Genomic DNA, 14,841 nt, shown 5'->3' with positions numbered 1-14,841 from the left:
GAGTGCCTCCTGGCTAGTTCACACTGTAACACAGTGTTATAAAAAATAATGATTGCTATTTTATATCCTGAATTTACAGACAGGCAATGGAGGGTAGCAGCAGACAGAGGAGGTCTTCTGGAAGGATTCTGAAACACTGACCACAGTTCTAGACCATCAAGTTAATAGGGTTGGAAAACAAAAGATGAAAGAAGAGTCAGTAAGAAATTATACCAAAAGGTTGGTGAACAATACTCGAAACAGAAAACACCTCCAGCTTATTTTAAAAATACGGCTTAGTATTTTGAAAAGAAAAATATCTATTTTAAGTAGGAAGGAAATGAGCAACCAGAGTCCGGAAGCTGATGACAAATCCACTAGAAATCCCGTACAGATTTCAAGAAAAGTGTAGTTTCTCAGCAAAACAAAGTAACAATGGACACAGTGGATATATATGCCTATGTGATGCCCTCAGATTAAGACTGGATATCTTCTGAGAAAACAGTCAAATAACCACAAACCATTGGACTGATACAGAAATAACTGAAGTTTAAAACATACTGAGATGGCAAGGCTTCGAACCAACCATTCGTGTATTTACACAGATTTAAGAACTACTCCAACTCCAATCATGTTTTGTCAGAATTCAGACTCAGACCTATAACTATTAGGGTTTCAAAGGAACAGTAATTCAGGTAATAAACAAAACCAGAGACAGCTGAGTTCTGTTACTAATAATACAATAGAAGACGTTGTCTATTGTGTTAAATAGTAAGAGACATTGAGTGAATAAAATTCCAAGCAATTATTAACACAGATACTGACAAAGCTCAGATATCAGAAATCATGTCGGGAATTTTTAGCTACAGAAATATACAATTACATTATTCCACCTTTGTGAAAGAGGAATTATTCTGAAATCGTTCGCATTCTCCACCATCTGAGAAAATGGATCAATGAAACTGCACAAGTACTTGTCACAAATGGACGATTTAGAAGATGAGACTCTAGAGTCTAATTTTAAATTGCATTTATTCTTGCCAGAGTTGCTTCTTGATAAGGATAAATACTAACCATGTTGACATGTCTAGGAGTTGGTCAGTTTGGAGCACAACCAGTGCGTCACTTTTAAAGCTCTATGACCCTGTTTGTCAATTATCAGAAAGCTTCTATTTCAGAAAAAAAGTCAAACTCCACTATATTTATGAACAAAAGTTTAGAACTCCATGGGTTGGAAAGCAGTATTAATAACTCAATAAAATAAACAAATTGATGTGGTATAATAAATCACATTTTACAGTACAATTTTAGCAACAGAAAGCAATCTAAACATTCTTAAAAGCCCCATTAAACTCAGATGCTCAGATGCTCCAGTAAGCATTCCATAACCACAATGTATAAATCCAAAGCCTTAGGTTATTTACCAGTCCTCAAAATATAAGCATCAGCGGAGTTCAACACATCAGACTTTTAGATCTATAGTTTTTTGTTTTGTTTTTTTTTTTTAATCTACAGATCTAATTAATTATCTAAAAATGGACTGTGAAGCAGAAGAGACTGTGCACCAAGAACTCTTCTGAATCCCAAATACTATGCCATCCATTGAAGCACATGCATTTTTAAATCCTTTCCTACCCTGTAAATTATTAAAACTTGTCTGAAATTTACAAAGACATATATATAGAGAAACACTAAAAAAGTGGATTAAAGGCATTTGGTACTCACTTGTCCATCTCAATACCAAGTGGATTAGCCGGACGTAGGGACAAAGGGGGAATCCCTTTGTTTCTATCAGTGCGCATGTCATAATAGTTCATTTCATCCACCCAGACAGCAGACTGATCCAAGATACCTAGAGAAAACAAAGCACAAATCCTTAAAAAAACAAGGACTGTCAAGCACTATCGAATTCTAACATACTGAACTAATTTGAAAGATCCTGATAAATATAAAATGGATGCCTAGGTAATATACTGGAAGTTACACTGCAAAACAACCTGGATACAATTAAGCTGAATTATTTTATTTTAGCTGTTAAAAAGGTATCAATAATGACTGGGCATCAAACATTACCTCTTAGAGAACGTACAGGTCCATATAAATGAAAAGCGTTTTCCTAATAATAGCATATTAACATCTTCCATTCCTTCAAGTATTTTAATATGTCTTGTCATCAGCTACTCTGAAAACAAGCAATTGGCCAGCGGCCTTCCTACCTGCATATTTTAGGAAAGATCTTTTTTCTGTGTCACTAACAATGAAAACGTAAGCCAGTTTTGGCTGTGTGCCAATATGGATGACTGAAGTTGGACAAGGAACTGGCCTTGTTTCCACAGCTTTACAGCAGTGACAACAGGTAAAGGTTTGGCTCTGGCCAAAAATGCAGCCAGCTACGTTCGTCATCACCCCCTTCTTTAACATAAGATATTCAAGATGAGAAAATATCCAGACCCCAATGTTGTTTTTTGTTTGTTCTCTTAATATTCATTTTCCTCTCCCACCACCAAAAATCTCACCATTAATACCTGCTTGTTTTTCACTTTTCTAATGGCCAGCTTCTAGTTCAGCTTAAAAGAAATACTGCTTTATTTAACTGCCATTAAACTGCAGAGAGCAAAAGCCAAAACCAGATATTCTTGTGGGAATCTCAGTGCTACAAAAGATGACTAGACAGCTTCCTCAATAAGGTGCTCTGAAATAAATGTTTAAAATCTAGAGGTTATTAAGGCTACAGTTCCTAGACTGCTTGGCAACATAACTTTAATGGTTAAACACCACGAGAGAAATACTCGAGACCTTGGAGGGTGGCTTGAATTACAAATCAGAAACAGTACTAAAGATTCAGCTTTTCCTTTTCAAGACCAACTGTCAGCTCAGGATTTAGATGTAAAACTCAGTATCTGGTTTATACTTCGAATTTACAAGAACTCTCTGAAAGTAATGCCTCCTATTCTATAATGATGGCCCACAACATCAGAGTCAGACGCTAACGGTATGGCAGCAGATCTTGAACCTTCACACCAATATTCCATTATATTTTGTTGTAGTGTTACAGATGGCAGCAGAGGGGCAGTCCAACAGCATGGAAGTGCGTATGAAACAAAGGGCAATGAATTCCTCCAGACAGAAAAAAATGGCACCCACTGACATTCGTCAACGCTCGCTGAACGTTTATCAAGACCATACAATGGATGTGAACACAGCAAGGCTGTGGGTGTGAGCTTCAGCAGAGGCAACAGCCATGTTCCATGGCCATGTACTGCTGTCACACCAAGAAATGAAGAGTACCTTGATTAACTCAGCTGCACAAATTGGCAGATTATGACCAGGGAACTCTGTACAGAGCTGAATATTGTCTTCAATGTGTTGGAAACAATGGTGGCAACAATGGAATATTGTGAAGGGGTGATTCTGCTGGATTTCCTGGCACCCAGGCAAATCATCAATTCAGACCATTACATCGAGATGCTGACTAAGCTAAAAGCTCAAACTTCAGAATAAGGCCAAAGAAGACAATCTTTCTCTTACAACACAATAATGCCAAGCTCCATACCAGTTTGAAGACCATGGAGCACACTACCAGTGTTGGCTGGACTGTCCCAGCACACCCACCCCACAGTCCAGATTTGGTACCTTCTTTTGGCACTTTGTTCAAGTTGATGAATGATGGACTGCACTGTCAACATCTTCCTAGCAATGACACTGTGAAAGCAGCTTAAAATGGAGTTACCTCTGCTGGTGCAGATTTGGTTACCACAGCATGCAGGCTCATGCTCATCACTATGCAAAAACACAGTTATGGTGGTGACTACATTGAAAAACAGCGTTTTGTAGTTGGAAATTTGCTCTATCAAATAGTGCTATTGTATTTTTTGTATCTGTTGTGGTTTCCATGCAAATAAACAGTTATTACTTTCAGAGTGACCTATGTATCTAGTAAATTAAAAAGCAGTATGAATATTTACTGGATATGTTATGCATTTCCTGAAAATTTTACAAGTTTAGTACTTCTGTTTACAAACACAAAGGGTCACATTTCATTAGTCCTTGATGATTTTATCAGGATACTGAGAAAGCAGAACTGATATCACAAATATCATTTGTACATTTTAATAACATACCCTGCTTTTTCCGGACAACTGAGGACTGTCTTGACATGAACCCATTTTAAACATACAATTTATTTATACAGGCATTCAATTATATTTTCCTCTAGCAACCAAAACAGATGCGAGTTTGAACAAGAGAAGTACCTATTTTTTCCGGTTTCAGCAGCTTGAAGGAAACAGTTGAAGTTCCTCTGCCACCAGATTTTGTAGTGACAATAATATCTCCTTTGTCATTTTTAGCTTGTCCAACTCGACACACAATTTTACTAGCAGACATCCATTCAGCAGTGAGCAGACAATTGTGCCCACATATCGTTAAACCTATAGAGGAGGAAAAAAACCCAAACAAATTACATGAATAAAAGTATCTTCTGAAATTCAGTAAGGCAAAAACATTTCTGATGCTTCATGTATTTTAGACACAGACGTATGACCCTTCTCTAGTGCCTTACAGGCAACTACAGTTTAGAGTCATGAATACATTTTTCAGATATTCCTCACGTGACTTCAGTCCTAGTGTCCTAGTGCCACTTTGAGCTTATTTTAATCTCTGCCATCAGTTATGGAGCTACTGCAACTTAATAATATCCTCTATCAGTAAGACTACAGAACTGCTATTTAGCACTGCACATTGTAATACCGTAGAAAGTTTGCTCTGTGTAACTTGGCTGAGCAAAAAACAAAGAGATACTGCTAACTATTCACAAAAAAAAAAATATGTTTCTTCAAGTATATTTAATGATACTTTTGCAGACACTGCAAGATGATGATACTGGTTTAAAAAGGAAAAAAATGCTCCTTAAAAATTATTCTGTCCTCATTTCTTCTGTATAAAAATCTATGATCTGCAGAATAGACTGCTGTTGTTGTATGCATATAAAAAAACAGTCATCTGACATTCGTCTCTTCCTCTATACTTTCTCATAACTGAAGTAGAAATGATGCATGCTGGAAGAAAAAATACGTTTTATCCATCAACTCTTTGAAAGGGTAGATAACAGCAGGACAAGGGGAAAGAGATTTAAGTTGAGGGAGGGAAGATTTAGGTTGGATGTCAGGGGGAAGTTCTTTACTATGAGAGTGGTGAGGTGCTGGAACAGGCTGCCCAGAGAGGTTGTGGATGCCCTGTCCCCGGAGGTGTTCAAGGCCAGACTGGATGGGGCCCTGGGCAGCCTGGTCTAGTATTAAATGGGGAGTTTGGTGGCCCTGCATGTGGCATAATCCTTGAGGTCCCTTCCTATATTAAAGCAAGTCAAGCTTTAGTGCCAGTGTTTAATTTTGTTAGTTTAGCATTTAATAATAGTCTTAAAAGCTAAGAGTCAATGTACACTTTAATACAAGCTCAGGTTTCCCTGAGGCTTCATCTCATGTAGTTAGACCAGTCAGACCAACTCATCAGTTCTGGTCAGATCAGGACTCTGGATCATGGAATAGATAGATTTTTTTTCCTTGGATCTACAGCTTCACATTTCCAATTTGAGCTTCTTTATCCTAAAGAATTAGGAAGCTCTTAAGATCTATAATATCAATACAAAAAGGTTCCTAACAGACTTGATTACAGACTTCATTACTGTCTTCTTAAATAACACCTTTTACCATATGTCTAAAATGATAAGGCCGTACTAGTGTGCTGGCTGTACTAGAACATGTTAGTCAGGCATAGCAGTTCTTTCCCTGTTGGCTTGGCTTGGCTTGGCTAATTTCTAGAAAGCTATGACCAATTTAGCAAATACAGACAGAAAGGGATCAGCATATGTGGCTCAGTACCAAAGCTTCACACTTACTTTTCCTAACAATTTAAACCCCTGACATTACACAGCAGACAAATTTGGCAGCTTTCATGATTTTGTCAGACATTAAAATGCCCTACTCCCTGCCAAAATCTATTTTGAAAACAAAACCCAAAAAATAAAAAACAGAAAGGCCTTGAATCTTATTACTACTGAAGGCAATTTTACTTGAGCAAGGGCACGAGATACATTTCTTATGCATGCCTAAAAGAAGGTGAGGGAGGCAAAAACAAAAAAGCAAATTAAGTCTTCCAAATCAAAAACAATTTGGTTTGCTCTTTATTTGCAACACTTTAACCAGGCTAGAATATTTATTTTTTCAACAGATGGTGGGAAAAAACACACATTTATGACACATGGCTTTTAACCTTACACTAAAATTATTAAATCTCTAGTTTTTTGTTAGACTTCACTCTGATTGGGAAATACATTGCAGCAGAAATTAAGGCTAACTGATAGCCTGAACCATTCACAAAGACAGATTTTCACCCTAGAGTTTAAAAAAAGCCTGAGTATAATCTAAGCCTGAGCAATTTGGTAGGGCAGAAGCTTTCAATAACAATTTTGAAGATCCTTGTATCAACTATTTCCCAGTCACTAGAAGTTCTTAAAGCTCACAAGAGAATACCACGTGATCTGACACTTCTTAAAAGGAGGGAAACTACATTTATCTGTACCTTAAAAATGCAAACTAAAATCTCAGCTCCTTATATACTTCACAAAATACAGCAGCGGCACAGGGCAACTGCTGAAACAAGGGCATGTCGGGAGAGATTCTCTGATGGTAGAAATAAAACTATTTCCTCCTCAAAACAGACAATTCCTCCTTAAATAAAACCTTGTTTTGATCTGCTATAAGGTACGAGGATATTTGAGAATATTAGAGGTCTAGTTTTCATGGAGTATTTTGGAGAGTCCAGCCCTCTGCCTATTTCAATAAACAGAAACAAGTAATTCTCATTAGACTTCCCTTATAAATCAACAATTTTACAGTGTATTCAAAAACACAACTGCAAATGTCTTAAGAGACAAACTAAACTTCAAAAGCAGAAATGCTGCGTGAATCTGGCGGATTTTGTACTGTGAGCTATGGAGTTACAAATAAAATGTTTATTTAGTTTCAAGGATACAAACAGATTACAAGAAGGCTCTCCCTTAAATGAAACCAAAAGCCATATTCTATCATGTGGTACTCCATGTATATAAAAAAATAGCTTACTGCTTTTTGTTTTACTCTAACGTATCTCAAGTAGTAGATTATAAATGTTATAAAACCCTCACTTCCTTAAATTGCGTGCCTACAAAGACTCACTTTTGCAAGTATTTCCATCCAACTCACGGGGACTATTTACATGCCTAATTTAACCATTAAATCCTAATGTGTCTGGGGCTTTAGTCACTGGAAAAGCTGATATTCAAATGAGTGAAGTGGAAAAAAAGAAATTACAGCAAATCATTTTTTACTTTTACCTTAAACATGAGATTAGCAGGAGCTATATGTTGCAGAGTTACTCCAAAAGCAAACAAAAAAAAATAGCAGTCAGTCAGCTATAATACTGAGAAACAGTTGGGGAAATGCCTTCCTTTCAAGACCTTAGTGTTGTTCACTTACGCAAAGACTGCACCAGTACACTGATGGGGTTATGGAGATACATTAACCACGCAGATAAGTAGGAATGTACCTACTCATAACACCACCAGTTTTTGAGTATGTTTCAATAAACATTCATACAGGGTACCACAACCCTGTCTAGCAGCTCAGGAAAATACTAACTCTTCTCTAAAAGAGGCTGCAAACTGAAATTAGGGGGAAAATTGTAGTAGTTCATGCTTGGCTTGGCCATAAAGCTCAATGTGGTGGCCAAGAATGGAATTTGGGAATCTTGGTTTACTGCCACGAAGTGAAGTATTGGTTCTAGTAAAGCCAAACAAAATTCCAGTAGACTTCAGAGGAGTCATGATTCCTCAACAAATTAGAAAGATTGTCTCTAGCATGAATACCAAAGTATACATACGCTTAAATTAGAAAAAAAGAAAACAGGAAATTCCAGTAGTTATAGTTACCTTGGAGTTCCAAAAGATTTTACTAAGTCCTTCTCTAGAGGACTAAGAATATTAAGTAGCCATAGGATACGACTCAACTTCATAAATGGCTTGCTAAAAGACAGAAGCAAGGCTGCAGTAAATGGTATGTTTTTACTGAAGAAAATTTCCACATGGCATCAGCTAGAAGCTCTGCTGTTCAATATACTCATAAATGGCAAGTTAAAGAGGTTACAATGTTTGCTGATGATATTAATTCATTCAGAACATAAAGACAGTAAAAGCTAGAACAAAATGCAGAACAGATCTTATGAAACTGAGTGGTGCTATAAAACAGCCACTGAAATTCAATGAACAAAGAGAAGAACACAGGCAAAAGCAATCTTACATTCACAGATGGCAGGCCCTAAACTGACTGCTATACCTCACACATTAAAGCATGGGACTACAGTAAGCAGATCAGTGAAAAACATCAACTTGATGTTTAATGCTAATTATATGGAAAACAATTCTATGAAAAAAAATAAGCATACAGTATTATGTAAAAGTACATTCACATCCTGTACACTGCATGTATCCAAGATGATGTTCTCCTATCTCGAGATATTAGTAATAAAACCAATGCATTGAAAAACAACAGGGAGGGTCAAAAAAATATGCAGAAAAGTTAAATTTGCCTGCACTTCTCATCCTGGAGAAGCGTCAACAGAAGGTAATGGTCATCAAGATCTACACAGAAGAACCACAGAAAAAAACTGATCAGTCTTCCAGAACCATGAATTCAACCGAAGTTACCATGTTAAAATCAAAACAGTGAAAGCTTTCCACACAATGTGAAGCCGAACTGCTGAATCCACTTTGTCACAGATTGTTGCAGACATACTAATTGACTTTTACACTAACTCAAGGAACAGTAATGCTCAGTGATCTTCACAATGCACTGAAAACAGCTCCAATAGAAAGTCTCAGTGCCTGGGAAAGTAGCAAAGGAGTGTACCTTTGTATCTACACTCTTTTCATACACTCCCACAGGCCCTCATTAAGTTTTCAGTACAGGACGCTGAGTTAGGCTAAGAGGCCATTTAACAAAGTACAGTTACTCTGATTTGCTAGACATTGAAGAGCATCCCTGAGTTCATGGATTCAAGTGCACAGATGTGAAAGGGCATTTCTCATAACACGCAATTGATTTTACCATATTATTTGCAAAGAAAATACAATTCTAATCAAATCCTAAATGAGCCACTCAACAGTATCTAAAGTTACAAATTTATTTTCAGCTTACCTATGAGGTCTGTTGGCCCAGTTCCCAAATTTTCTCCTCGAATTGTCACTTTTGTCCATGAGATGCCCTCATTGGGAGAGATGCCAGTCACAAGTGGGGGCTGGCGTGCTCGAGACATGATGCCTACTTAGTTACTGCAAACTTAGCCACTTGCACCTGTTAAGCAAGAAAAAAAAACATTTAAAAATAACTATATTACATAAAAGTTATTAAAAGAAGCCTTCTAAAATGATAGGAAAAAAACCTGCGAATGTGAAACACCATTCTCAAAGCTCTTTTTACTGCAGTTATCAAACAATAAATACCCACACCTATTCTGCAGTTCCATTTTTTATAATGGGCATAGCCCTAGTTCTGAATTGAAAAGAAAACATAGATCCAGAAAAAACAAACAAACAAAAAAAACCCCCTAAACCACCGAAACACTTTATATACTCCAAATCACATCGAAATTCTCACTCTTCTATTATAAAATTATCAATTGCATTGCTCAGAAAGTTTAGAATTGCTAAGTATTAGACTACAGACATGTTTTGGGATTACTTCCCATCAAGAACTGACTGTTTGGCACAAATACTCCCATGGGGAGGAAACCCCAACATTAATTCGTATTAAACATCGACACTTCGATAAACTGAGAAAAGAAAAACATTTCTTACGAACACTATGGTAGCAGAAAACACCAATAAAACAAATCATATCCCAACAGATAAACATTAAGGTACACAAAATTATAATAATTTAAAAAAAAAAAAAGAAAAAAAAAAAAAGCATTTCCAAAAGAGTATTCACTTGAATCAGAAACACCAGTATGGCACCTCTGTCACGCAGCCCATTGTGAATCTGATCAGGAATTCCTATTGTTTATTAGCAGTTTCCTTCATGCACCTACAAGAAGCATATGAGCACAACCTGAAGCAGCTTAGTTCCCAGCAATACCCCCACATTTATAATTCTTAACTATAGATCTGCCACTAGATTCAAAGAAGCTCCTAGAAGGAAGATTTTCTCTTCATTTTCTGAAACTGGAAAGCACAGCAATCATGAAGATGGAAATGGAAAGGCAGGAACAAGGAAGAAGCTCTCGTGGTTAAAAGAGATCAAATCAAATCAATCAAATACCACCCCCTGAACAGAAACCCATCTCCATCTACATCACAGATGCATAGCAGATGACTTATAATAAAACTTTACTGTACAAACTTCTCAATTTCTCAACTTCAGAGCCCACACTCACACCTAAAATCAGTGCAAAACGTATACTGAGCGTAAGAAATGCTACAAAATGCTCCGAAATTTTCAAGTTCTAGATAGAACTGTTAACTTCAGAGAAATATTTGAGACTACTGATGAATATGCAATTAACAAGAGATGAATACTTCAGTGGAATAAACAAAAACTTAACAAGTTGCAGTCTGATAAAGCATTATCTGTTAAGAGGCCACAATTAACTCATAAAATATGCCTCTGGAACCAAGGCTTTTTGATTTCAACATCTGAAGTCCCAAGATTAAAAATGACAGTATGTTTTTAGTTTGACATTAATTTCTCAGGTTCCTGCAAGTAACAAACGGATGAAAAAGGAATTCAACGATTTAGTCTCGTAGTTCCTCTTATAAGCTGCTATGTAAAATGCTGGAACGTTTCATACCTCTAACATGGGGCTACAGAAATCAGTGGAGATTGTCTACAACCTCTTTGCTGGAGCAACACTGAAGGAGAGGAGGACAATATCAGCAGACTACAAAGAATCAGCTGGAGGTAGTCTCCAGATACAGAAGAAAGGTTATGCTCTGGCAGGCAGTCCCTCTCTCCCGCTCCTGTAAGCCCTGCTTATGTTTCTTTCTCTATTTTTCAGGGGCAGTCAGTCCCTGCCTCACTTCAAAACTGAAGCCAGGTCCAAGCCCTGCAGCTGAGCTATTTCCTGCCCTTATCCTGCCAATCTTCCCTATGACTTCTTGAGCACAATGTCAACAGGGGAGGACAAGAGGGGTTAATACCCCAGTGCTCCCTTCAAATCCTGACAACCTGATAACTACTCTTCCTTACTCTCATCCTACTGTTGTTCATTTAGCTCACCTGAACTACCATTGATCCACTTCCTTGCTGAAAACGATGAACTCAATCAGCTGTCAGGATTCCTAACCCTGGAGCTGCACAGCATGTCAAGCTGTTGTCTCACACATACTGGATTCAAAGCCCACTTTGCTACATCAACAAGGCATCACCTGACAAAACAACAGTCAGCACAACAGAAACAAGTTTCCCAAGCCTAATCCTACCTGCAGCAATCAGAAACTGAAAGCACAGGGAAGTTTTGTTTACTCCTATCCAATTAGAATGTGCATAGGCACAGAAGATCTGATTTTTCAGTACATCATGTTTCCTCTGGAGTCACATGCAAAGTGTCCACTGGAAAACAATCATGTACTTAACCTCACCTAGAATGAGGAGAATAAACTCCACGTACCCCTCTACATCTTCTCTACATAGAATTTGCAGCTTTCTTCACACAACAGATGCAAGGAGTGGGGCTTCACTTTCTGTTATCTTCCATAGGAAGCAAAATACACTGAGATATCAGTGTCACGATCTAAAATAACTTATTTTCCAGCAATAGTCTGTAAAGATCTACATAGGATATAAACCAGCAACACAGATGTAAAAAAGAAAAACCCAACAACCCACACACAACCAACATCTTCAAGAACTCAGGGAAAACTCTCAAGGAAAATGAGCAAACTAGAAGCCACTCAGGTATTTTTGGCTGATTCTCACCCCCTCACACCCAACCTCATGGTTCCCTTGCACTGTAGCTGTTTCCTTCAAAATACCCAGGCGTACAGATAATTGGCTTGTATCAATATCAAAACTCAAAAGTAATATTACAATATATTTCTCTGGATTTCAGAAATTGGCACTGTATCTCTCCTCATGATAAGTTGAATAAATGCAATAAAAATGCTGAGCCTCCTGAAGTCTAACATTTCTTCTAAATTATTTCCATACTTATTGCAGAATTGTTTCAAAATACCTCACTTGGATGAGAAGACCACAGTAAATCTCAACACATTACAAGAGCACTACAGCAATGAGATGCTCTATTATTCGACTTGTTTTTTTAAATAGCAATTGGTTTCATTTCTTCAAAGTAAGTGATGGATCAGTACAGATTCTGTCCTTGCAATAGAGATCAAATAAATGCTCGAGAGTCTTCATTTATAATACATTCCCCTCCTTTCGACACACATGGCAATATGCAATATGACTGAATTGTTTACTGGGAAGCATAGCTTGCACAGTCTTATGACCCAAAAGAGACTTTCTATTTTAGTTTATTTTATTAATCTTTAGGACAAAGCTGAAAAAATAATTATTTTTAGTTTCATTAAGAAATTGAAGTTTCATTTTTTCATCTTCATTAAGCCTAAGTAAGAATGATAACTGCAATTCTACAATCACCCTAGAGAGGAATCTTATTTTTTTAAATACATGTATTCTACATAAAATAAAATTTAAAAACATGAATCAGCCTTCTTACTCAAAGAAACTTACTCAAGCTTGTTCATAGACAGAACAGGGGAGATTGTACAAAATGTGTTTTCTCTATGAGATGTTCTGAAAAGACGGGTTTATCAAAGAAGTATTAAGACTACTTTTTTGCAATGAACATTCTTGTTTTACGTAACACAAGTCTCTTTTCCCTCTCCACTCCCCTCTCGTCTTTTTAAAACTTCATTTCCTCACCATATCTCCTCAGAAGTTTAACATGGATGACATCTGTTTGACTGCTCCTATGATCTTGCCCATATTATTCGGTCATAATTCTTGTTATGAAGTGCAAGGAGTTAGAAAGCCTCTGCGAAGACCACCTACTACAAAACCATCTTGAAAAATGCCTTTCATAAACATCACCTTCATCTTTACATGAGCTTCTCAAATAAACTCTCCTCTCGCAGAGGTTTAGCGCAATAAATAAATAAATAAATAAAAATCCAGACTGCTCTGAACACTCCAGGCTTGCTAAGGATGGGACATCGTCACTCTTTATCCTTAGAAAAACCACTTTTAAAAACAAGCAGTGAAGAAATGAAATATCCTGCAATGTAAGGGAAAACACAAGCTTTTCTAGAAGCTTTTCTGAAAACTCCAGTTTAAAACAGGAATTCTTAAATAAAAGTTTCCACATTAACCTCTCAGGGAAAAGCAGAGACGAAATGCCAAGAGAAAGGACACCACCAATGCCCACCATAACTGATCCGTAACACCAAGCACTGCTTACTGCTCTTCAAGCAATTCCAAAATATAACATAAGTGAAAAACAGAAGTTCGGGATTTAGGGATACCAAACTGGCCTGTATGTTCAAATCACAAATTAAAACTACAAACACGACAGAGGCAGAGAACTTCAGAGATGAGTGGTGGCAACGTGCACCTAATAAATTTCACCAACAAAAGAATTAGCAGTTGAGAGGTGCCAGAAAGGCATTCCTGGCTTCTAAATAAAGAAAGTGAGCTGGTTCCAGTGACTGAAAATTCAGTTAAGTGAAGTTTTCAGTAGCACTTTGTCAAAAACACTGAACTTAAAAGACGCTCTGGAAGGACGACAGAACCAAGGTCAACGCAAAAGTCACGGTCATCTACCAACAGGAATCTAAGCTGTCAAGGAGGGATGAAAGAAAAAGTCTACGTCATAGCACTGAAAAAACTGTACACAGGGTAAAATGGCATCCACATATAATTAAAGCCTTCAGCTACATGATACATGTGACCGAATACCCTTTTAAACAGGTACAGCAGGAATAGCTACAGTAGGAACGGCCAGCATCTTCCCTGCTCAAATTGCAGTATGCCTCCAACATCGTCTGCTTACCAAACAAACCCCAAACCAGTATGTTAGGGACTCCTATCATACTAACGTTGCAGCATTAAACGCTCTCTGAATGAACAGATTTATGAAATGGATGATTTTAATCAATCAGTAAACGCTTGAATTCCAGTAGGTGATGGCCTTTGCACCTCAAACTACATAAACCTGTGCTTCCACTAAATATATCCAGGTATTAGTTTTCACTAGGAAACCCAGAGGGTCCCCTGAGTACAACACTGTACAACAGCATCACGGAAGGAACATGGCAGATGACCCTAAGAAGGACGACAAAGCAAAAAGTTTTCTCTGTTTGCATTCAAAACCATTACAAAAATGACAAAAAAACATTATTGCAACCTTTTCTGTGCTTTATCTTCCCAACAGTATAAATTCAGACAGACAATCTACATAAACTAAGATTTAAAAGCATCCAAAAAGCAGCGCTGTGAAAATAACTGACATTTATTAACCCCTCTGGAGATCTTCAGTGCCCTAGAATTTCCACAGCCTTCAACACTGCATTAATAATACAAAGTCCATTCCTGCAAGCTTGCCAGGAAAGACTGGGAAGTGAATAAGCTAAACAATGCTGAAATTCCAAGTGATATTAAGAATCTACACATGTTTATTTAAATAATAGAAGAAGACTTGTCAATTTAAACAAGAAATGCTCACAAATCTTACATTTTGAGGGGAAAAAAAACCTCTTCAAAACACCACTAAGCTACTTATAATGAAAAGATGAACAAACGGGGAAAAAAAAAG

General features: G+C 37.3%; 1 protein-coding gene across 2 annotated transcripts in view; it reads right to left on the bottom strand.

Annotated features, from left to right (window-relative positions):
• EXOC2 (exocyst complex component 2) overlaps positions 1-14,841 on the bottom strand; it is a 132,742-nt gene that overhangs the window by 110,328 nt on the left and 7,573 nt on the right. For both annotated transcript variants that reach the window (XR_006172130.1, XM_042839900.1), the window contains exons 2-4: positions 9,207-9,362; positions 4,233-4,409; positions 1,705-1,831 (exon numbers count right to left, since the gene is read on the bottom strand). Coding sequence is in view for 1 of the 2 variants with exons in the window: in XM_042839900.1 (XP_042695834.1) it covers positions 1,705-1,831; positions 4,233-4,409; positions 9,207-9,324 (422 nt within the window). In the remaining variant the exon portion in view is untranslated. The remainder of the gene's footprint in view (positions 1-1,704; positions 1,832-4,232; positions 4,410-9,206; positions 9,363-14,841) is intronic.

Source organism: Centrocercus urophasianus, unplaced genomic scaffold, assembly GCF_019232065.1.
Source record: "Centrocercus urophasianus isolate 14NV4802_14NV808 unplaced genomic scaffold, USGS_Curo_1.0 seq_11, whole genome shotgun sequence".
NCBI classification, from domain to species: Eukaryota; Metazoa; Chordata; class Aves; order Galliformes; family Phasianidae; genus Centrocercus; species Centrocercus urophasianus.
This window is presented reverse-complemented; position numbering and strand designations above follow the sequence as displayed.